Source organism: Gopherus evgoodei, chromosome 12, assembly GCF_007399415.2.
Source record: "Gopherus evgoodei ecotype Sinaloan lineage chromosome 12, rGopEvg1_v1.p, whole genome shotgun sequence".
In the NCBI taxonomy this organism is placed as follows: domain Eukaryota; kingdom Metazoa; phylum Chordata; order Testudines; family Testudinidae; genus Gopherus; species Gopherus evgoodei.
The window spans coordinates 23,315,977-23,337,927 of record NC_044333.1 but is presented as its reverse complement, the minus strand read 5'-3'; the positions used below and the strand labels follow the sequence as shown (position 1 = coordinate 23,337,927).

At 42.2% G+C, this 21,951-nt stretch overlaps 2 protein-coding genes and 1 long non-coding RNA gene across 5 annotated transcripts in view; 1 reads left to right on the top strand and 2 right to left on the bottom strand.

Annotated features, from left to right (window-relative positions):
* DPY19L3 (dpy-19 like C-mannosyltransferase 3) overlaps positions 1–13,725 on the bottom strand; it is a 47,774-nt gene extending 34,049 nt beyond the window's left edge. Inside the window, exons 1-3 of one of the 2 annotated variants that reach the window (XM_030581239.1) lie at positions 13,275–13,725; positions 9,793–9,932; positions 7,115–7,248 (exon numbers count right to left, since the gene is read on the bottom strand). In XM_030581239.1, coding sequence (XP_030437099.1) covers positions 7,115–7,248; positions 9,793–9,910 — 252 coding nt within the window. In that variant the 5' untranslated portion in view covers positions 9,911–9,932; positions 13,275–13,725. Of the gene's footprint in view, positions 1–7,114; positions 7,249–9,792; positions 9,933–13,274 lie in introns of those variants that run through there. The other variant, XM_030581240.1, reaches the window with a different exon arrangement.
* Positions 13,176–21,951, top strand: part of LOC115660174 — a 32,099-nt gene continuing 23,323 nt past the window's right edge. Inside the window, exons 1-3 of the long non-coding RNA XR_004002771.1 lie at positions 13,176–13,303; positions 14,138–14,228; positions 14,981–15,095. This is a non-coding gene — a long non-coding RNA (uncharacterized LOC115660174). The remainder of the gene's footprint in view (positions 13,304–14,137; positions 14,229–14,980; positions 15,096–21,951) is intronic.
* The window catches only part of ZNF507 (zinc finger protein 507), a 47,893-nt gene continuing 41,678 nt past the window's right edge, over positions 15,737–21,951 (bottom strand). The window contains exons 5-6 of one of the 2 annotated variants that reach the window (XM_030581236.1): positions 20,492–20,596; positions 15,737–15,941 (exon numbers count right to left, since the gene is read on the bottom strand). In XM_030581236.1, coding sequence (XP_030437096.1) covers positions 20,527–20,596 — 70 coding nt within the window. In that variant the 3' untranslated portion in view covers positions 15,737–15,941; positions 20,492–20,526. Of the gene's footprint in view, positions 15,942–20,491; positions 20,597–21,034; positions 21,115–21,951 lie in introns of those variants that run through there. The other variant, XM_030581238.1, reaches the window with a different exon arrangement.

Genomic DNA, 21,951 nt, shown 5'->3' with positions numbered 1-21,951 from the left:
CTTAGCATGAAACAGATGTAAAACTCACTAGTGTTTGTGTCGTAAAATATAAATAGCATTTGGTTGCAGACAGCTGGTGCAAGGATTACATATTAATCATGTCTGAATGCATTTTTGCTAATTAGATCCCCCTCTGTGATTACCTCCTCCCGCCCTTAATAAATTCTAAGTGCTAAAAATTCCTTCTACTTTAACACTTCAGAATGTTGCTTCTGTTTTGAGAACTTTTTGTAGTAGTGGTGAATTTAAAACTAGAAACTGCAGCCTTCCCATATTATGATCTGGTTCCATTCTATTTGTTTTGCTTAGTATGGTATTAAATACCAAAAGGCACAAAGTCAATGTAGTCCACTGACACTAATGTTTTAGTATACTGGAAAGCAACTGGAGAGTTTGTGTGGACTATGGTGATTAATACATTAGGAACATCAGAATTTTCCATATCAACCATGCTCAACAATATTTGTTACAGTTTCAGGGCAATTGCACCTGTATTTCTCCCTCTGTGGGCCACCAATGGCATCCACTTAAAGTCTTCCAGCTCCTAGCCACCACCTCTGCCTAGTGGAAACCCACACCTCACTCCTTTCTGACCATGCATTTTTAAGGCTCCACAATGTCTTGCCTTACTCTGTGATACACTCAGAAAGCTAGAATACCTAAAAGACCTGTTTTACTTTCTGTTCAAGGGCTATGACCAGTATATTGCCCACAGTTCCTTCTAAACAAGGACATTTATTTTTAAGGTAAAAGTATTACAGAGAAAAGACAATAACACAATAAAAGAACCTATACACATGCAAAGAAGCTTACCAGATGTCATCTCCTATTCCACCCTAGGGCTCTGGTAGGATTTAGTCCTTCAACACCCACAGCTGGGTTTTCCCCATGGTTGGCCTTTACTCTCAGCCTTTTGTAGCAGGTAACCAGTCAATAATGACCCTTTCTTCAAGGCATAGCTTCAAAATGCTGGGTTTTTGCATTATTCTCTCCCAACGAATTCCCCTGGAAACTCACTTAACATTTACTCTCAAAAGTCCATACTTGTGTGGCACATTTTCAGTGTAGTCTTTTGAACTCAAGTCTTTCATCTATTGCAGTATTAAGCAATGAAAACAACATATGAAAGGGCTCTAGTCACAGTTAAGAGTGAAAGTCCTTGAACAAGTTTCTTCAACTCTCTTAAGCAAATCATACCAAATTTAGGAAAACAGCTAAAATGAATTGAAGCTTTTCATATAAAACAGCACAAATATGTACCTAATTACACTGGCGGCCTTCATCCAGCATTCTTTGATCTGATTTAACAAGACCAAAGCATAGTTTGTGTAGCTGAAAAAATTATATATATTTTGTTTAAGTCTTAAATTTCAATGCAGATCAGTTAGATTAGCAAATCTCTTCAACTAGACAAGTGGAAACTCAATATAGACAGCAGCTATCAATGTTCCAGGCTGGGAATCATGCCCTCAGCAAACATATTTAATGCACATACATGGTCTTTTGGCTGGTTAACCTCCTGTCCATCTGTTAGAATGGCATGACTCCCGCTCAAATGTTGATTAGACTCTTGATATAGGGTATGGGTGCCAAGCAATATATATAGCTGGCCAAACACTGGAAGTGACACTTCTTCAGGAGGAAAATACTAAAGTACTGATTCAGCTTGGTTTTTTCCTAATGGATTACACCTGTTCACTTGCGTTATTATGAACTTTGAATACTAGCTTCCTGCTTCTTTGTTCATCTCCATTAGAGATTTAGCATGTGAAATGAGAAGACATAAACAGATGATTAGCCAGAACAAGTGAGAACATCAAGACTCAAATACACCAGTATGAATTGGAAGTAAGTCCACTGAAGTAAATGGAGCTGGATGGTGGAAGTGAGAGGAGACTCAAGCCCAGTGTTTTCTTCAATGTCATCTAGCCAGGACAACTGACTACAGGCTCCACTGTTAAAATTGAATGCAAACATTATCCTTTGTTTTGTTGGACAAGGTCATTCTGTGACTTCTTTCTCATGGCATCTAAATTATAGCATACGTCACAGTCCTTAGATACTAGCTTTTTTCTATTTTTGTGATGAGAGGTACAAGATTGGCTTTCCCTTATTGCAATTACCATGGCTAAATTAAGTAAACAGAGATGAGTGTGTATATTTAACTCATTAACAAGGTTCTCATTCATACTATAGAAGGTGCTATCACTAGCCTCTTGAAGGAAGACTATCTGCAAAGAAGTATTTTATTGCAACAGTAAAGCTGTTCTCATTGTTGCAGGATATTGAAAATTGGGTTTCAAGAGGGGCCTTCCATAGCAGAACCGATAACACATTTCTATAACAAGGCCATCATTAGCAGTAGGTTCATAAATATCAATTTCAATTCTTTATTTTTGAGTTACGGTACATAGCTGTATAAAATACATGTTTCTCACTTTGAGTTCTTGAAGCTGAACAAAGTTGGTGGATTTTCTGCACAGTTCTCTAACCAAGCAATTGGAATGTCAACAAATCAATGCACCATATTGGAACACTAATTCAAAATAAAGCTTCCATTTTCTAAACCTAAAGGGTATATACGCAAAAATAAGTGACCCAGATTCTCTGGTACACCTAATTAAAAACCAAAATAGGGCCAAAGGTTTTCACTACAGCATTGTCCTCTGTGGAGAGGAGGTGAGGGGATCCTCTCTGGCATAAGATGATAGAGAAGTGGGAATGACCGAGTTGCCACCATGTTCAGTTCTTCACTGTTATAGCCCTGACAGATCCTGCATAAGTGATGTACATTAAATCTGCCCCGACAGCTTTAACTTGTCTTGGGCATAGGCCAAGCAGCTGAGAATCAAGAGTCCATGACTAAATCCCTGATAGTTCCACTTTACCACTGCATCTGAGCAAAACTCAGGCATAGCACAGTGAGGAGCCAAGCTCTATTAAATAAAAAGCTATTCTTTATGACAGATCATCCTTTTAATATATGAAAATGCTAATAATAATATTCCTGTTATCAGTGCCAGAACAGACTGCTCACTTAAAAATATTTTACAACAAAGATCCTTCACAGTGCCCAACAAATAGGTGGTTTATTGCTAAATTCTATTTAAAATGTTAAGAAACCTAAAAAACCCCAAAACCTGTGGTAATTAATGCTGCACCCAAAAACTGCAATTTACTTATTCAAGAAGTTGAGCCTATTGTAATGATATTTTCAATATTAATTTAACTTTACCTAAGAGTTCACTATGATTTAAAGGCTGATCCAATGCCCTCCAAAGAACGGGCACTGGATCAGGACCTTAAAGATCATGCACAATGTTACAAGTTGGTAAACTTTTTTCTATTAATGAAATAGTTTTAATAGATTTCACTGTTAGAAAAAGCATTCCTGCTATTCAGCTTGTACTCCTCCTTTGTTCAATTTAATTTTTTTTTACTTCTTGTTTACATACCTCTAGAACAGGGGAGGCCAACCTTAGCCTGAAAAGGAGCCAGAATTTACCAATGTACATTGCCAAAGAGCCACAGTAATATGTTATCTTCCCCCACACACACCCAGTGCCTCCCATCTACCAGCAGCCCCGCTGAACTGCACCTCCCCGCACCTCCAGATCACCTGTTTCGTGGCATGCAGGAGAACAAGGCTTAGGCCACACCACTTTCCTGAACATTTCCTATTAGTTAGCTTAGGCAGCTCCCCACTCAGTATGCTGGCTTTTGTGAATCTCCTTTTTAGATGCCTCTCTCTCCCTGTGCATTGTATAGGGATCCTGGCCACCTACCCAGAGCTGTGAATTCCACTAGACAGCACAGTATCTCAGTCCACTGTGTGAATCCCACTCATGGTGGCTTTATGGAATTTTTATATGTATTAAAGTATTTATCATTGTCAAATGTAAAAACTAGTTGTTTTTTATTTTTAACAACCTATTCAATCAAAGCCATTTAAAAATAGATGTATTATAGCTCAATAGCATTTTTAAAGAAATGAACTCTCTCTTATAATAGACATTTTCCTTGTTTCTCAACAATGGCTATATGTTACAGAATTTTGTAGGTCCTTGCGTTATGCAACACTGAGTGTTTGCTGGTATGGCTTCCATTTCTAGTATATATCATGTTTAGTAAATAAAACAAACAAATCCCATAATAATCTCTGCACTTCATTCAGCAAAGGCTCACAATAATTTGGTGTCAAAGATTAGATTACATGCAATAAAACTTGCATTTAGACCTCTAGAAAAATAAGGCATATTGCTACACAGTTTTGAGGAAATTTAGTTAAAATATGCAGGAATATATGTATCAGCCAAACCATAAAAAAGTTCAAGAAAATATAGACATTTCCATTTGTTTTCAACATAACTTTTGAGAGCTAAATTATTATATACTAAATTTCACTGCCTGTATTTGTATACAGTATATACTATTTGAAAAACATAATGAAAAAAGATTTTTCTACATATGGACACCCCTGTGTCTAAATGTCTTTTATTGATGGACATACAGTACCTTGTAAGAGTGCACATGGCTGCAGCTTTGAATCACCCAAGGTCCTCCTTAATTGGTAAATAAAGCACAAACAGCAGAGGCTAACATCTTTGTTCTTAAGTCACGTTAAATAATTTGAAGCCAAATTTATAGAAATAGCCTCTAAGTTTGCATGATCAAATAGGTATAAGCGCATCAGGTTACTGCTCGTAACAAGTTTAGTTTTGCAAATACTTGTCTGCCTATTCAAGTCGAAGTTTAACATTTGTGCTTACAAAGTTAAAGGTTAATCTGAAGCCCACTGAAAATATGACCCTTAACATCTACTAAATGGATAGCTTATTTTCTTAGAACGTAAAGTGAGCCTGTACACAGAGTACACTCCAATAAATAGAATGTATCACTGAAAAATATCTGAAGTTTATTTTACAATGTAGATTATTTCTAATCCATTAGAAATAATAAGAAAAAAATGGTGTGTGCATTTTGTCCATTTCTGAGTAACATAACTATGATAATAAACATATTTGTCACTAGTGCCATCTTGTGTAAGTTACAACAAATTCACACACTATTGAATTTTTCAGAGGTAAATATAAAACGTTTTATCTTTTCACTCCCATATGTGGATTTGTAGACACTCGTATTTAACCTAAAAAAGTAAAGACTGTCGAAAGTGAATGTCATGTTTATCAAAGGTATACATCTCTACCTGTGTAACCAAAGAAAGATGAGGCTGCCACAAAACAATGTTGTTCATGCAGTTTGGCAGTAACTATTTTAGTAACTGGTAACTACTACTCTTAGTACCTGTATAAAAATGTTTTTGGAAATGCAAAAAGGTGCATATTATAAAAAAAGGTGTTAACGTGCTAAAAGTATATTACAGTATAAATACTCAAAATATGTTTTCTAATAATTAGGTAAAATATGGTGTGTATATATGGTACCTACCAGTGAGGACTAAGTGTTTTCGCAGTAAAGTAACTCACCTGTTTTGTTTGTTTGTTTTGTTTTTCTTTGATTTAGACATCAGCATAACAATTATTTTCCTCTGCAACAATACTGGGAAAAAAATTGTCATTACTGGTTCTTGGAAGGGGAAAAGTCCTACACACACTGGTTCCTACCAGCACAAGTATTTCTGAGGCTGTGAAACTAACTCGACATAAAGCTGAGTTTGAGGAGGTAAGTCTTTTCCTTTTGGAAGAGAATTTGGCTGAGAACCAGGATTTTTACCTGAGTAGAGAATCTGTTTGTGCTAAATCATCTTTGCTAGATTTTACGATCCCTTGGAGAGAGACTTTGTTCTAGGGAGCTAATGAGCCAAATTTGCTTGTATTGGCAGAGGGAAGTATACTTCCCTGCAGCAACCACATCCTTTGCATATGAGGTAGGTGGTGAGTGGGTCGGAAGCTGCATGCCCTGAGAAGGAAGGGATTTTACCACTGCCAGCCTTAGTTCTGGGGAGGGGGGCGGGAGGGAAGGGTCCATTTGTCAGGGGCAGTTTGAAGTACAATTGTGGGCTCCAAGTTCCAATGTGGTGTCTGCTGAAAGGACATATGGGGAAACAGTCCATTTTCTGGCTGCCTTAGCCACACCCCCAGCAGACCTATTTGGCAAGCCCCAGAAAATGGGACACAAGCTTTTTATGGGGGACTGTCATGAGTCATTATTTATGCTCCAGAAACTGGCAATAAATCAAAGATTGATTTGTCTTGATACTGTCTGTTCTACTTGAAAGAGAAATAAAGTGCTTATGTGAAAGGATCTACCTCACAACCTCAAAGACGAGTGGGAGTGGTTACATCTCTCATCCTCATTTGAGGTACTGCATTAAAAAAACATACCAGTGTAACAGATCTAGCGGTTTGAGCTGGGTACTTCAGTGTAGAGTTCAATTCCTAATTCTGCCAATGACTTCAGTGACCTTCCTGTCCTGTGCCTCAATTTATTAGTCTGTAAAATGGTGATAATCCCATCTCTCTCTCAGGTCTTTAATTAATGTTTGAAAAGTGCTTTTACATTTTCAGATAAAGGATGCTATTATGTGAAAATAAATATTATTGCTGACTTAGAGTTTTGTTTTACTGATGATTATCAGTACCCCAATTGCATTAGAAGGATCATTTATAGATATATTTCTTTATTCAGATTAAAGACCTTCTTACAGAAATAATACTGTTGCATGCCAGGATTTTGGGAAGGCATTTCTTATCTTAAAACAATACTTTTTAAAATGTTGAGAAATCAGTGTGTTTGCCTTTTACTAGGTGATCATTTGTAGGCAAGATTTTGAGCTATTAATACAGCAGGAACATAATGGGAGAGTGTTGTGTGAATGTGTTTAGAGCATAGTTAAGAGAAAGGTACTTATTGAAGTGACTGAAAGGTTTTCAATGTGAGGAAGTAGGGGGAAAAAGTTAAAATGGGAAATGTGTGCTCTCTCACATCCCCACAGACCCTCCTTGACACCTGTCTTCAGATAGAACATTCTATATTTTCAGTATGAGTGACAAGACAAAGATTTTTTTTAAAGTATATAGCCTACTGCAAATATTCATGTTGCAAAAAGTGTCCTAGAAAAGCACTGATGCAATTATCAAAATCATTTCATTACCTTAATATTGGAAAACCACAGGTCATTTTCATGTAGAGTAGCAACATAAACAGAAGTAAGAAGTCCAAGAGATATGGCAACAGTTCCACCAACTGTAAGTGAAAGTCTCTTCCATAGCTTTCCACCTGTGTAAACTTACAGAAGAAAAACACTTTCACTCTGGGATTGTGAAGCTTGCCATTTTACTTAGGTATTTTAAATGGATTTCAGAACCACCACTAGTGAGGTCTAGGACTTGTAGAGCCTTGTTCTCAAACTGCTTTATGGAAACTGGACTTGTGATTTTCTTGTGTAGCAATCTTTTAGTTACATACAGAATGAAAAAGTCTCTGTTTGAAGGGAAAAATGTAAAGTTGCAGTTTTTAAAACAGCCCTATGATCTAATACAGATCTAGATAAACACCATATCTAATTTATAAATCTAAATTACAAAGAGTTTGGAAAACCCTCCAGGGCACTGTTTTTAATTAATGAACTACAGCATGACTGTTAGCTTACAAAGCAAGATATTAAAATCTTTTTCTTTAAGCAGCCAAGTTCAGAAGTTTATTTTATTTTTTGATTTTTTTCAAACTGCATTTCAGGTTGAATAAACTTCCATACTGAGGCTGAGCACTGATCAAAGCAGTCTCTGATGATGTCATGCTTTGAATTGCAGATGACTACCTGGTGACATCAGAACAAGATTATAGACTAATGCAGAGACTGCATTTCTAAATAAAGCAACTCAGTTTACTGCTCATGTGCACTTTTTGTTTTAAAATATTTTTCAAGTTGATTTCAGTAATCCTGCTTTTTGTGATGTGGATGCATATCCAATATAAGTGGCTACCTGTCACATTGGACAAAATTCAATTTAAATATAAGCAAGTGTGATTCAATGAAGCTGAAGACAATGGCTTTGTCCACTTATACCAGAACTGTATTTTGCCTATTTACATCTATGCACACAAATTGGATAAATTGGCTGCCCACCTTTCAAAGTGTGTGCACAAATGCAGGTGGACCCAATTTTGCAGGCACAAAATCTGAGGTTGCAGACTGAAAATGTGACCCTAACAAAAATAAAAACAAATGGTGTGAACTCTCAGGCATTTCCATGAAAGAATTTCCCTTTGTCCTTCATTTACATAAACAAACCAACAAAACAAAAGACATTTTGAAGGTAGTACTGTGTGAGTCTGACTTACATCTACAAAAGCCAAAAATGGTTTCAATTAAACCTCTGACACCACATGTAATTTACTTGTGCTTATATTGCGCTGATATGATCCCCTATCAGAGGTCTTCAAACCTAAGAATCACAACTCAAATCATCTGTATGAGCCTCCAGTGTTTGAAGCATACATTTTCCAGGTTTAATTGTGAGTTGCCTGGTTCTCAACTAGGGGTCTGGGGTTCCCTGGGGGCCACGAGTAGGCTTCAGGGGGTCCGCCAAGCAGGGCCAGCGTTAAACCAGGGATGGGCAAACTTTTTGGCTCGAGACACATCTGGGTATAGCAACTGTATGGTGGGCCATGAATGCTCACGACATTGGGGTTAGGGTCCAGGAGGGGGTGAGGGCTCCAGCTGGGGGTGCAGGCTCTGGGGTGGGGTTGGGGATGAGGGGTTTGAGATGTAGGAGGTGCTCTGGGCTGTGACTGAGGGGTTCGGAGGAGAGGAGGGGTACCAGGGCTGGGACAGGGGGTTGGGGCATGGGGGGGGTGCAGGCTCCAGAGGGTGCTTACCTCAAGCAGGTCCCAGAAGCAGTGGCATGTCTTGCCTCCAGCTCCTATGCAGAGGCGTGGCCAGGCGGCTCTGCTGTGCGCTGCCCCGTACGCAGGTGCTGCCCCTACAGCTCTCATTGGCCGCAGTTCCTGGCCAATGGGAGCTGAAGGGGTGGCGCTTGGGGTAGGGATATCATGTGGAGTGGAGCCCCTGGTTACCCATAGGCGTAGGAGGCTGGAGCGGGCACATGCTGCTGCTTCTGGGAGTTGTGTGGAGCAGCCCCCGACCCTGCTTCCCAGCTGGAGCACCGGAGCAGGGCAAGCCCCAGACCCCACTCCCCAGCGGGAGCTCAAGGGACGGATTAAAACAGCTGGTGTCCTGGATGCGGCCCACGGGCTGTAGTTTGCCCATCTCTGTGTTAGACTCACTGGGGTCCAGGGCAGAAAACCAAAGCCCCACTGTATGGAGTTGAAGCCGAAGCCTGAGCAATGTAGCTTCGGAGGGTCCTGGGCAAGTGCCCTGTTTACTACCCCTTCACTCTTCCCCAGGCTTTTATATGCAGAAAACCAGTTGTTGGCACAGGTGGGCCATGGAGTTTTTATAGCATGTTGAGGGGGCCTCAGAAAGAAAAAGGTTGAGAACCACTGGTTTAAGTCACTCCAGTCCTATGCCTCTCTTGAGCAAAAACTGTAACTGATGATGAACTCTGCTAAATGTGTACTGGGTTTTATGAAGTTCACAAAATTATTTTCATTTGTAACCTAAACTAGAGTTTGAAAACAGGTAAAAGAATCTAGCGCAGTAATCTACAGTGTCCCTATGACTACAGTAGCTTTGATCAGAAAGAAGATTTGGCTATACTTGGATAACTATTTGGTACAATACCTAGTTTTCATCTGTGCATAAGGGTAGATACCAAAACATTGACATTAGTGAGAGTCCACAATATGACATTTCTTATAATTACCCACCAGCTTGAACTTTTCCATCAGGCTTCACATTTTTCTCTTGTGTCAGATCTTCAGCAACTTCTGTGACTTTTATTCCCTTTCTGTGTCGGATGGTTGTCATGATGTCAATAACTTTCATACATTATTCTTCAGTCTCACTCCTAAACACACATACAAAGCAATAAATATTCCTTGCCAAAAATTTATCAAATATCAAAAAAGTGTGTGACAAACCATGAAAACACTCAAGCATATTGTATTGTGCATTGAGGCCTAAAATGTTATACCCAGGTACAGTAATTCAAAATATTTTACAAAAACAAGAGTGTCATTCTCTGTAGCTCAGAGACATCAAAAAGAATGCAACGGAAAGACTGACATGACTTCTGCAAAGACTGACACTCATACATAACTTTACACATGGTAGATAAGATTTCCAAAAGTGGTTAGTTATTTCTGGTGTCAAATTTGAGATGGAATTACTTTTCAAAAAGTACTCAACAGAAGCCCCCTTAAAAATCAGTCGCTTTTTAAGGTGTCTCAGTTGGGCAATCTATATCACTAGTCACTTGAAAATCTTGGCTTTTGAGTAGTTCCAATGCAATTAGTAGGACTACTCACAATATGCAAAGTTAAGCATGTGCACAAATCTTTGCAGGAGGGGGGCCCATGAGGTGCAAAAGTGATTACACCAAAGAAAACTTGTGATGGAAAACCATTAAAAAAGCACAACTAATTTAGTTATACAGCTGAAAAAAATATCCTCAACTTTTGTAATATTAGTGTACTATATAGCTTAAACATATCACAAACCAGAGACGGGATGTGGGGAGAAACTATTTACAGTCAGTCAGTAAATATTCAAAATCAGTGCACTGCAAGATTGTTCCCTAAACTCTATTACATAACGCATTGTCCATAAATAATGACCTGCTTGAATTTTAAAGTCCTTTTATCTTTTAAAATCAATGACTAGCTTTGAATGCAAAAATAAGTCACCATTCTCAGACTCCAAGCTTTGCTACTTAAAAGTTAGTCTCTAAGGCAAGGGTGGGCAAAATACGGCCCACAGGCCAGATCCTGCCTGTCTAACATTTCTGTCCAGCCTGCCAGGCTCTTTGGCTGCCCCGTCGCGATCTCCAGGAGGCTAGAAGTCCCGCAGGGCGCTCAGGCAGGCTGCCTGCCTGGCGTAGCACCACACTGCTCCTGGAAGCGGTCGGCGGCTGCTAGCATGTCTCTGCATGCCCCTGGTGAGGGGTGAGGCAGCTCCACATGCTGCCCCCACCCCAGCACCATCCTCACAGCTCCCATTGGCGGTGCTTGCAGGCATAGGCAGCGCACGGAGACCCGCTGCCTCCCATCCCCTAAGGGACGGGCAGAGACGTGCCACTGTGCCAGCAGCTGGCTGCTTCCAGGAGCGGTGTATGACCACCGCAGGAAAACAGCCTGCCTGGGTGTCCCACTTTGCCACCTGCTGTGAGCTGCCTGTGGTAAGCGCCTCCTGGCCAGAGCTTGCACCCCCTCCCACACCCCAATCCCCTGTCCCAAGACAGAACCCCCTCCTGCACCAAAACTCCCTCCCAGAGCCTGCCCCCTCCTGTACCCCAGTCCCCTGCCCCAGTCTGGAGCCCGCTCCTGAGCAAGCTCCCTCTGAGAGGCCACTCCTGAGCAAGCTCCGAGACCCCGCACCCCTTCCAATAATATAGTAGAAATGTGCAGTCCATGATGACCCATCAAAATTCATGGAGTGGCCCCCCTCTGAAAATTATTGCTCACCTCTGCTCTAAGGGTTGGTCTACAATACCTCTTAATTCAATGTAACTTACATTGCTCAGAGGTATGAAAAAGACACTCCCAAGTGATGTACATTACATTGTCTTAAGCGCTGTCGACACCAGCACTATGTCAGTGGGTGAAACTCTCCTGCCAACATAGCTTCCACCTCTCACAGTGGTGAAGTAATTATACTGATGGGAGAACGCTCTCCCTTTGGCATTGTGCATCTTTACCTGATGTGTTACAGTGGCATAGCTGTGCTGAAGTAGCATTGTAGTGTAGACTTGCCTAAGTGAGCCACAGCTGACTGCAACAGTTTTTTGGTGGTTTTTTTGTTTGTTTGTTTTTAAAGGTGCCCAAATGCACCTCAGAGAGTTTGTGGAGCTCCAGACCTTAGAAGCTCTAGACTGACGTGGAGAAGACAGAGTTAAGTATGTTTTCCCCCCAGAAATAAAGGAGAGGGAAATCATTTTTAGAATACCATGAACACGTCTCTTAAAAATTCTGATGATCTCTGTGTAGAAAATCCCAACAATACAGGCACATAAGCAACACATCAATCAAATACAGGAAAGGTGGGAGCAGAGTTGGCATAAAAGTCTCAGCCAGAGTTTGTCCAATGCCTTATCAGGAAAATTGATTTTTACCATGAATATAGCATTAAAGACTAGAATAACCAGGCATAGAAAACATAAATTCCACTGAATTCCTTAGTCTACAGGATGTAGATGGGTGAGTGTAGTGAGGTGTTGAGAGGTTCTGGGACAGAGATGGTTGTGATGCAATGGAGAAAGGGAAGGAGAGAGATGATGTAGGTGTACAGGGATTGGACAGGGACCTATGATATAGAATAGGCAAGAGGGGAAATGAGAACCTATGTTATGAGCAGGTGCATAATCATCCTGGGTCAGAGAGATGGTCAGATGTAAAAGGAGGATGGAGCAAGGAGATGGGATGTGTGGGAGTGGTAGGAGTGGGAAGGGACATAGACTGGGTGGTGCAGGTGGTAATAAGGAAGGCAGGAGATGGAATGGGAGGGGTTACGTGAGGTGGAGTGATGGAGACATGTGAATGGGCAGGCACAGGAGTGATGGGAGAAACTAGAGATGGACCAGGAGTGAAGGGGACTGGGGCAGAGTGGATGGGATGGGGATGGGGATGGGGATGGGGATGGGGAAGGGGAATGGGCAGGGGAGCAATGTGTGAGAGAAGGCGAGGGTAGGGGCAGAGGAGATGGGATGGGTAGGGGGTAACAAGGCAGAGGAGAATAGGGCAGGTGAGGGCCAGTGGAAGAGAGGGAAGGGACAGGTGGGGGCGATGGAGGAGAGGGAAGGGGCAGGTGGGGCCCATGATGGGGAGGGAAGGGCTGGGGGCGATGGAGGAGAGGGAAGGGGCAGGTGGGGCCCATGATGGGGAGGGAAGGGCTGGGGGCGATGGAGGAGAGGGAAGGGGCAGCTGGGGGCGATGGTGGGAAGGGCAAGTAAGGGGGGCGATGGAAGAGCGGGACAGGTGCTCTGTGGGGCTGCTCTGGGCCGCGCCCGCGCCCCCCGTTCACCGGCTCGGCTACACAGAGCGGCCTGGGCGGGCTCCTCAGGCGCAGGCTCCCGCGGCCAATGGCGCAGCTCTCTCACAGCCCAGTTCTGCGGCCTGCACGCCGCGGCCTGGCCTGCTCCGGCCTGACACCAGCGCCTCCCTGCTCCCGCGCGCTCCAGCCCCGGGGCCGATACCTGACAACGCTGCCGAGCGGGAGCACCGGGTGGGTGGCGGCTCTGGCTGCGCGGCGGCTCGCTTCCGTGGTCACCCCGGCGCTGCCTGCGCGGAGCCGCCTTAGACCCCCTGTGGGGAGAGGGAGGACGCGGTGCCTTTTGTTCCTCTCTGTGTCTGCGAATGCGGAGCCCCGAGCGGAGCGGAGCGGGGCGGGGGGCTGGGGTCAGCTGCCTGGTACATGTGTTGGGGGGTGCCTGGGACAAGAGTGGGGGGCAGGGAGCTGCCTGTAGCGGGGCTGGCAATGGCAAAAAATGAGGGGCTGCCTGGGGGGTGGCTAGGCGCTGATTACAGAAGGAGGGAGGTTTTTACCCCCAGTGAGCCTGGGGAACAAGGGATAGCTGCAGTGCTTTCAGAGGGAGATAACATGATTTAATTTGAGGCAGGATGCTGGGTAAACGTGGTAGCAGAACGTGAAGTTGTATTAGGATTGCAAGCTAAGAGATACCAGCGGTGGGCTAGGAAGCTGAGCTGGCCAGGATTTGGTTCACAGTGGGAGGGGCCCACTCCTCTCTGCCTGCCCATTCACTTGTCTCCATCTCTCCTCCTCACATAACATTTGGGTAAATGTGAATAAAAGTTGAACTGTTTGGACTTTTAAAGTCTTGAAGGGCAGTGGGGTGGGATCCTCAATAGATATGGTGGTTTATCTGGCAGTGCTACCCTAGCTGAGTCCAGTGGAATAAGAGGCTAAGCTTCCATCCTATAGCTTCAGTGTTGCCTACTTGCAATTTTATTTAGTGAGATTATCTGCAGGTAAAAACAGCCTTTGGTTTGGTGATGCTTAAAGGATTAACTACAATGAAAATGAATGTTTTATCTGTAGGCACTGAAGCTGAAAAGCAAGCTACTTCAGGCTGCCTCATCAGTTACTTCAATCTTGACCTCCTAATGTTGCCCTTTTCTAGAAGCAAATGGTAATTCACTGTTTCTGGTTAGGCCTAAGTGTATTTTTGTGAACACCAACTGCCAGTCATTCCTGATTGTTCCAAAGTGTGTATGGTAGTTTTCATAATGTTGATTAATGTTTACTTGGAGCTGGGATCAAGGTGCCAAATTTATTTTAGTTAGCACCCTTAACTGGACTCTGAGGTGAAGGAGTTGTGCCTTATCTTCAGAACTACCCAAACCATTGTTTTGAAGTTGTATAATACAAAATGCTGACTGTTTTGAGAAGTAATAGTCAGGTAAGCAGTGGTAACTTTTATTATAAAGGCATGAATGAGTACATTAGAGATTCTAGTATTGCCAACCTCAAGTGATAAAAAATCATGAGATTTATTTTTTAAAGGCTACATTGTGTTTTATTTGTCACCTGATTTTTTTTGGACTCCCCTGCCCATCCCCAAATAAGTGTGACAATTAGTGTTGGCTGCTCTCCCAAATTTATTTTGGACGGTGATTTTTGGACCCCACTGAAGGAGCTCACACCCTCACATCTGCCTACTCCCTGTTCAGAAATTAAATCAGACCCTTCCCCCATTAGTTCAGCATACCCATCAGTTCAGTCCACCCATCCCCCACCCGCACCAGCTTCGTTTCTGTTCTTCCTGAGAGCCTTCATCCCCCTCTCCTAGTCTTAGAGAGGTTGCAGCTGGGTCCTCTCTTCCCTGTCCAGGTTGGAGGGCAGCTTCAGCAGTTCTTCATCCCCTGCCCTCTCTCTTTTTAGGCTGGAATACTGCAGGGATGGAGGAGGATCAGAGATGCTGTCCTTTCCGCTTTGCTTGGAGGGAGTGGATATTAATACCTAAATTTTCAAAGCTGCAAGCCTTCAAAATTCTAATGTAAGATTTTTTGTTTACTTTTTGTATTTCAGTATGTGTATTGCACTCAATCTAGGAAATGGAATTAAACCGGTCAGTTTAATATTTCTTGGTAGTAATTTTTTAGTTGATTTCACTTTCTGGTTCTCTTGTATTGTTCCAATTTGTTTTTTAGAATCTCATGATTTCTAAGCCAATCTTGGGACCCTGACTCATGATTACAGAATGTTTTACTGGAAAAAAAAAGCAAAACCTAGGATTTGAACCTAAACTAAGTTTGACAGTGAAAATGAGTAGCATGTGTACATGCACTTTTTCCTATCTATGGCCCTGGCTCAGTATGGTATTTTAAGCATACATTTAAGATTCTGAAAGTTCTTTACTTACATGATCACTATTTCTTCCTCATTCAGTGCACAGGATTAATGGGGCTTCCTTAATGAGCAGCTATTAAATATTGTATTTTATCCTCATTGTTAAACATGACCCTAGACTTTATTTACTGTACATGATTGAAACCCTGCCACAGAGCCAAAATTATTAATTTCTCCATGGGTGTTTTTATGGGCTCTTATCATAATATCAGAATGCTTCACAAACATTAATGAATGTATCTTCTCATCACTGGTAGGAGCTGGAGAGGTGATATTATCCCCATTTTACAGGTAGGGAAATGTGGCACAGAGAAGTTAAGGTTCAAAGTTTCCACTAATTTTGAGTGCCAATTTGAGATAAGGACCTGATTTTTTGGCATGCTTAGCATTCTATAGCACTTCATATGTTCAAGCAAAGCTCTCACTGACTTCATTTGCAGCTGAGAGTGCTCATGACTTCCGCAGTGCAGACACCAAGTCTCCATTTGGGCACCTGGAAAATAAGGAACACATAGTTAGCAATTGCCTTTGGAAAGTTTTGGTTTAAGTCACGTGCCTAGAATCCTAGGAACTCAATGGCAAAGAGGGAGAGAATCCAAGGCAGCAATCAACTGCCTTAATCTGGAGAACATAATTTCTCTTCCTGCAGTCCCATGTCATGCATTATGCATGTTTCTAACATCTGCAACAAATGAGGCTGGAGTCCTATGGACAACATCCTCCTTTACTACACAACTCTAATTCATCACCAGAGCAAGTCCATTCTGGGCTCCAGACAAGGCAGGGGTCCTGTGGAAAAAATGGCATATGATCATGTCATTAAAGAACGTATCATAATGCATATGTACAAAGAGGGTGAATTAAAGTTGCATGGGCAGCCTTAATTCTGATATTTCCTAACTTTTGTGTGCTTGACTTTGTAACCTTTATTATGAGCTTTTAAAGTGTTTGTTTTCAAGGGGAGGTGCTAACTTGCTAGGTTTTTAAAAAGGCAAACTGAAAAAACAAATCCCATCATGTGACATCCTACTTATGCCCAAATGGTTCATCAGGGGACTGGAACCTTTAAATCCACCATACAGACTTCTGGTACCTAAATGAACAGACTAACTGTTAGCTTAACAGAAATATGTTTTGTCTTTTGTGCCTCATCTCCCTGTTGTGCTTATTCTACACATGCTTTGCCAGTGGATTTCAGAGTTATTTACTAACAGAAGAGGAATGGCGCAACTCAGGAATCTTGATTTCCATTTCACTTTCTGGAGGCAGGGCTTAAGTTGTGCCAGACTGTGTTTTGGGGGGGAGTCAGACTGGCACAACTTAAGCCCTGCCTCCAGAAAGACTGACAGTGGTGGAACTAAGAGGGGGTAGGGGATTGGAGGGGAATCACCCTCCCTGGTAGTCTTTAGGTGGATGCGTGGTGCTTTCTCAAACATATTATGCAATTGACAAAAGGAGATGCACAACACAATTTTTTCTCTGGGGGCTATAGTGTAAGCCCACCCCACACCTAGAAGTGGTAGCTCAGCCCGTCTCCCTCATCTGGGCATTGCAACATGATGCACAGGGTTGCATGGCATTGAAATACTGTGTGCCTTGTCATAACACCACTCACTCATATTTGGCCTGGCCACCTCTCCCTTGTGATGAATGAGTGGTTGGGCCAAATGCGAATGATGTTGCAACCCCCATGAGACTGGAGCCATGGGTGAGTGTCAGTGGGCTTGCTCTCCAGCCTGTAAGAATGGCCATACTTGATCAGACCAAAGGTCCATCTAGACCAGCATCCTGTCTTCCGACAGTGGCCAATGTCCCAGAGGGAATGAACAAAACGTAATCACAAGTGATCCATCCCCTGTTGCCCATTCCCAGCTTCTGGCAAAAAGAGGCTAGGGACACCATCCCTGTCCATCCTGGCTAATAACCATTGATGGACCCATGCTCCATGAACATATCTAGTTCTTTTTTTTTTTTTTTTTTTTTTAACCGTGTTATAGTCTTGGCCTTCACAACATCCTTTGGCAAGGAGTTCCATAGGTTCCTTTTGTTTGTTTTTAAACCTGCTGCCTATTAATTTCATTTTGTGACCTCTACTTTTTGTGTTATGAGGCAGAGTAAATAACACTTCCTTATTTACTTTCTTGACACCAGTCATCATTTTATAGACCTCTATCATATCGTCCCTTAGCTGTCTCTTTTCCAAGCTGAACAGTCCCAGTCTTATTAATCACTCCTCATGTGGAAGCCATTGCACACCCCTAATAATTTTTGTTGCCCTTTTCTGAACCTTTTCCAATTCCAATATATCAGTATTTAAGATGTGGGAGTACCTTGGATTTTTATACAGGCAATGAAATATTTTTGGTCTTATCTTTCCGTTTCTTAATGATTCCTGACATTGTTTGCTCTTTTGACTGCTGCTGCACACTGAGTGGATGTTTTGAGTGAACTATCAGCAATGACTCCAAGATCTTTCTTAAGTGGTAACAGCTAATTTAGACCTCATCATTTTATATGTATAGTTGTGATTATGTTTTCCAATGTGCATTACTTTGCATTTATCAACATTGATTTTAATCTGCCATTTTGTTACCCAGTCACCCACTTTTGTGCCCACTACCAAATGACCCATCATGACCCAGTCTCCTTATCCAGCCAGTCTTTCTGTTCCACACTTGGCTGTCTTACCAGACTTCTTGTCCTAATCTAATACTGTGCTTCCTCATATCTGCTTTTTGTCCCCTATGGATTTGAGTCAGCTAGCTTTCTCCTCCAGGCTGACTGCATGGCAATAGGGGGAATCATTGAGAATTCCAGTGACCAGTCCCACCTAGGCCCAGAAACAACAAGGAGTCCAGTGGCACCTTAAAGACTAACAGGTTTATTTGGGCATAAGCTTTTGTGGGTAAAAAACCTCACTTCTTCAGATGTATCCACAAAAGCTTATACCCAAATAAATCGGAGGTGCCACTGGACTCGTTTTTGTGGATACAGACAAACACGGCTACCCCGATACCTAATAGGCCCAGAGTAGCCATTTCCTGGTAAGGCCTGTTTTGCTCCCATAGCTCTGAGATACCGCACACTCAGTTGCCCTGTGAACAGGAGTGGCATTAGCCTTTTGCTGGCCAGAGGGGAAAATATTTTCAGAGCTGCACCCTGTGAGCAGCCAAACAAAACAAAAACTTAGCTGGCCAATCAGAGTACAGCACAAAAAATACTTAAAGAGCTCAGGAGCACAGTAACTCATGGAGGTTGGTGCCCAAGGCGATCATCCCATGCGCTCACCCCTGGAACAGGCTGTGTCTGTGGAGATGGCATATGGTCTGGTCAGCACTAGGAGGTATAAGCTGCTCAAACATGCTCTGTGCAGAGATTTTAATGATTATACTCAAGTCTCTACTTAGCATGTTCAAACTATTTTTTTTTTCAGAGGCCAAATTTTTGCAGATTTTCAAGGGGATGGCAAAAGGCACATGCCTGACACAAAGACCACCAAAGACCACCAAATTTCATGTCCCTGCTCCAAAGAATGGGTGCAAAGAAAAGGTCACCAGACTTTAACATTGGAAAAATAACCTAATTTAAAGTAAATTTATAATACTACACGATGTCTTATAAAAATGGAAATAATGTCACTCTTGTCTAAAGCCTTCTCTACAGGAAAATTTGTACCAATTTAACTAAATCGATTTAGAAATTGAACTAACTAAATTGCAGCTCTTTTGTATGGACATTACTTAAATCAGTATAATTTTCTCATGTGGATAAGATGTTAGGCAACTTCTTGTTCATAGGTGATAACTGCTTTTGACGACTGTCCCTCTGTCTTTCCCTGCACTTTGAGAAATTTAAGATCTCAGATCTGTAATCTTTTAACAGGGTAGCCAGCAGAAGGCAGTAATCAACCATATGGTGACTCCAGCTAGCCCGTTGTAGACAGCCATGTCTACATCTAAAATTTTGCAGCGCTGGTTGTTACAGCTGTATTAGTACAGCTGTATAGGGCCAGCGCTGCAGAGTGGCCACACTTACAGCAACCAGCGCTGCAAGTGGTGTTAGATGTGGCCACACTGCAGCGCTGTTGGGCGGCTTCAAGGGGGGTTCGGGGAACGCGAGAGCAAACCGGGAAAGGAGACCAGCTTCGCCGCGGTTTGCTCTCGCGTTCCCCGAACCACCCTGCAAACCGCAGGGAAGGAGACCTGCTTGCTCGGGGTTCCGGGAACGAGAGAGCAAACCGGGAAAGGAGACCAGCTTCGCCGCGGTTTGCTCTCGCGTTCCCCGAACCACCCTGCAAACCGCAGGGAAGGAGACCTGCTTGCTCGGGGTTCCGGGAACGAGAGAGCAAACCGGGAAAGGAGACCAGCTTCGCCGCGGTTTGCTCTCGCGTTCCCCGAACCACCCTGCAAACCGCAGGGAAGGAGACCTGCTTGCTCGGGGTTCCGGGAACGAGAGAGCAAGCCGGGGAAGGAGACCAGCTTGATTACCAGAGGCTTCCTCCTTCCACGGAGGTCAAGAAAAGTGCTGGTAAGTGTCTACATTGGATTACCAGCGCTGGATCACCAGCGCTGGATCCTCTACACCCGAGACAAAACGGGAGTACGGCCAGCGCTGCAAACAGGGAGTTGCAGCGCTGGTGATGCCCTGCAGATGTGTACACCTTCAAAGTTGCAGCGCTGTAACTCCCTCACCAGCGCTGCAACTTTCTGATGTAGACAAGCCCCCAGGGACATCATTCATGAACAGATCCTGACTTTTTTTTTTAAACTAACATTTGCCAAATACTATAATTTGAACAAAATGTTCAACCTGGGGGTTGATCTGTTGACTGGTTACTATTTTTATATGCAGGGACATGTACATTGTATGGCATTGTTGCTGATACCTGCCTGGATGATAAACATTTGAAACAGCAGAAAAACAAAAAAACAAGTTATTAATCATTTGTTACAGTAGCATCCTAAGACTCTAATTTGGACCTCATATTAGGTTCTGTACAAACACAGATGCAGAGACTATCTTTGTCAGGGGATTTATAATTACCTTCTGATTTGAATTTTCCAATGAATTCATTCATGTTAAAGTTGTTGATACTCTGGGAATTCATGAATTCGTCTCAGTTGTCCAAATACTCTTGAACAGCATGACCTTGTGAATTACAGATGAAGGAATTTAGAGCTTTTATTCATGAAGATATTTACAAATCAGTTTTGTTATTCAACCAGCTCAATTAGATACCCACATTGGAAACTGAGCCTAGGTATCAGGCTTTGTGTAAAATGCCACACAAGCTGTAATGAGTACAAGTAATCAGGACCTCACTTTTAGATCTCATTGGATAGATATCAACTATTGCCTCTCCTAGCATTAGGCAACTATATTGGTTCAACATTACTATGAGAGAAGAATCACTTTGAGTTGCCAACACAGCTTTCTGGGGCATTCTGGGTTCTATTGGAATTCTTCAAACTAAATACTGACCAGGTCCCATCCCAGTTTAGCATATGCAGCATGAGATAATCATATCCCAAGATGGTATATTATCCATTTTCCAGAAAGGAATTAACTTAAATCACTTACACAGTGCTGACAAAACTTCCTTTGTCTGCTATGTTGGTCTTGTTGGGTCGGTGATAGAATTTGAACTGAGGACTGTCACTTTTATACTATAAAATAAAGGAAATACTGAGTGGAATAAGTTTTAACCATGACTTGTTCTAGGACCTCTTATGGCCCACTGGGGATCTTAGATAACCTTGTCTAATCACATTAAAGTTAATCATGTGGCAGTGCTTTAAAATGAAAGATTGTATCACTGTGTAATTGGATATATTGTATTTTTATGACAAGAAACCAATTGTCTTGACTTAGTCTTCTAGTCCTTTTGCAAATAAGATACCTCATGTAGCTTGTTTGAGATCTATATCAATCTTACATATTGTTTCATACAATTTTAAAATTAACTATTGTCAAACGTTAAAACTATAACCATGTTTATACTTAAATACTTAGTTTAAGTATTTCTAAAATTAGAATTCAGAACTGGGTCATGAAAAGACTACAGTATATTCTAATTATAGCTTGAGGATTCTAAAGATACATTAAAAATACAGCTGTAAATGTTAAATTTTTACAAATTTTTTTTCATCTCTTAACCCTTTGCCAAACTGAGTATAATTTTTATTTACAAAGTGCCACCATTTTGCACATTTTGGGGTCCATGTGTGTGTGTGTTTCACTCATATACAGGATAAGATCTCAGAATAAACCCAAACCACCCAATCTTTCACAAGAAGCCCAAAGAGACTTAACAGAGTGCCCTTTAAGAGCAACAAGACCTGCCATTAGAAGCAGCAGCATGGGTGGCACATTAGTGGATGAGTGAATGCCAGAGTTAGGGACTGTAGAGTATGGGAACTGAGGAATTATGGACTCCACAGAGTGTAGCATTAGGTCACTTTGTTCTTAGCACTAAATATCGTAAGAGCTACAATACCATAATA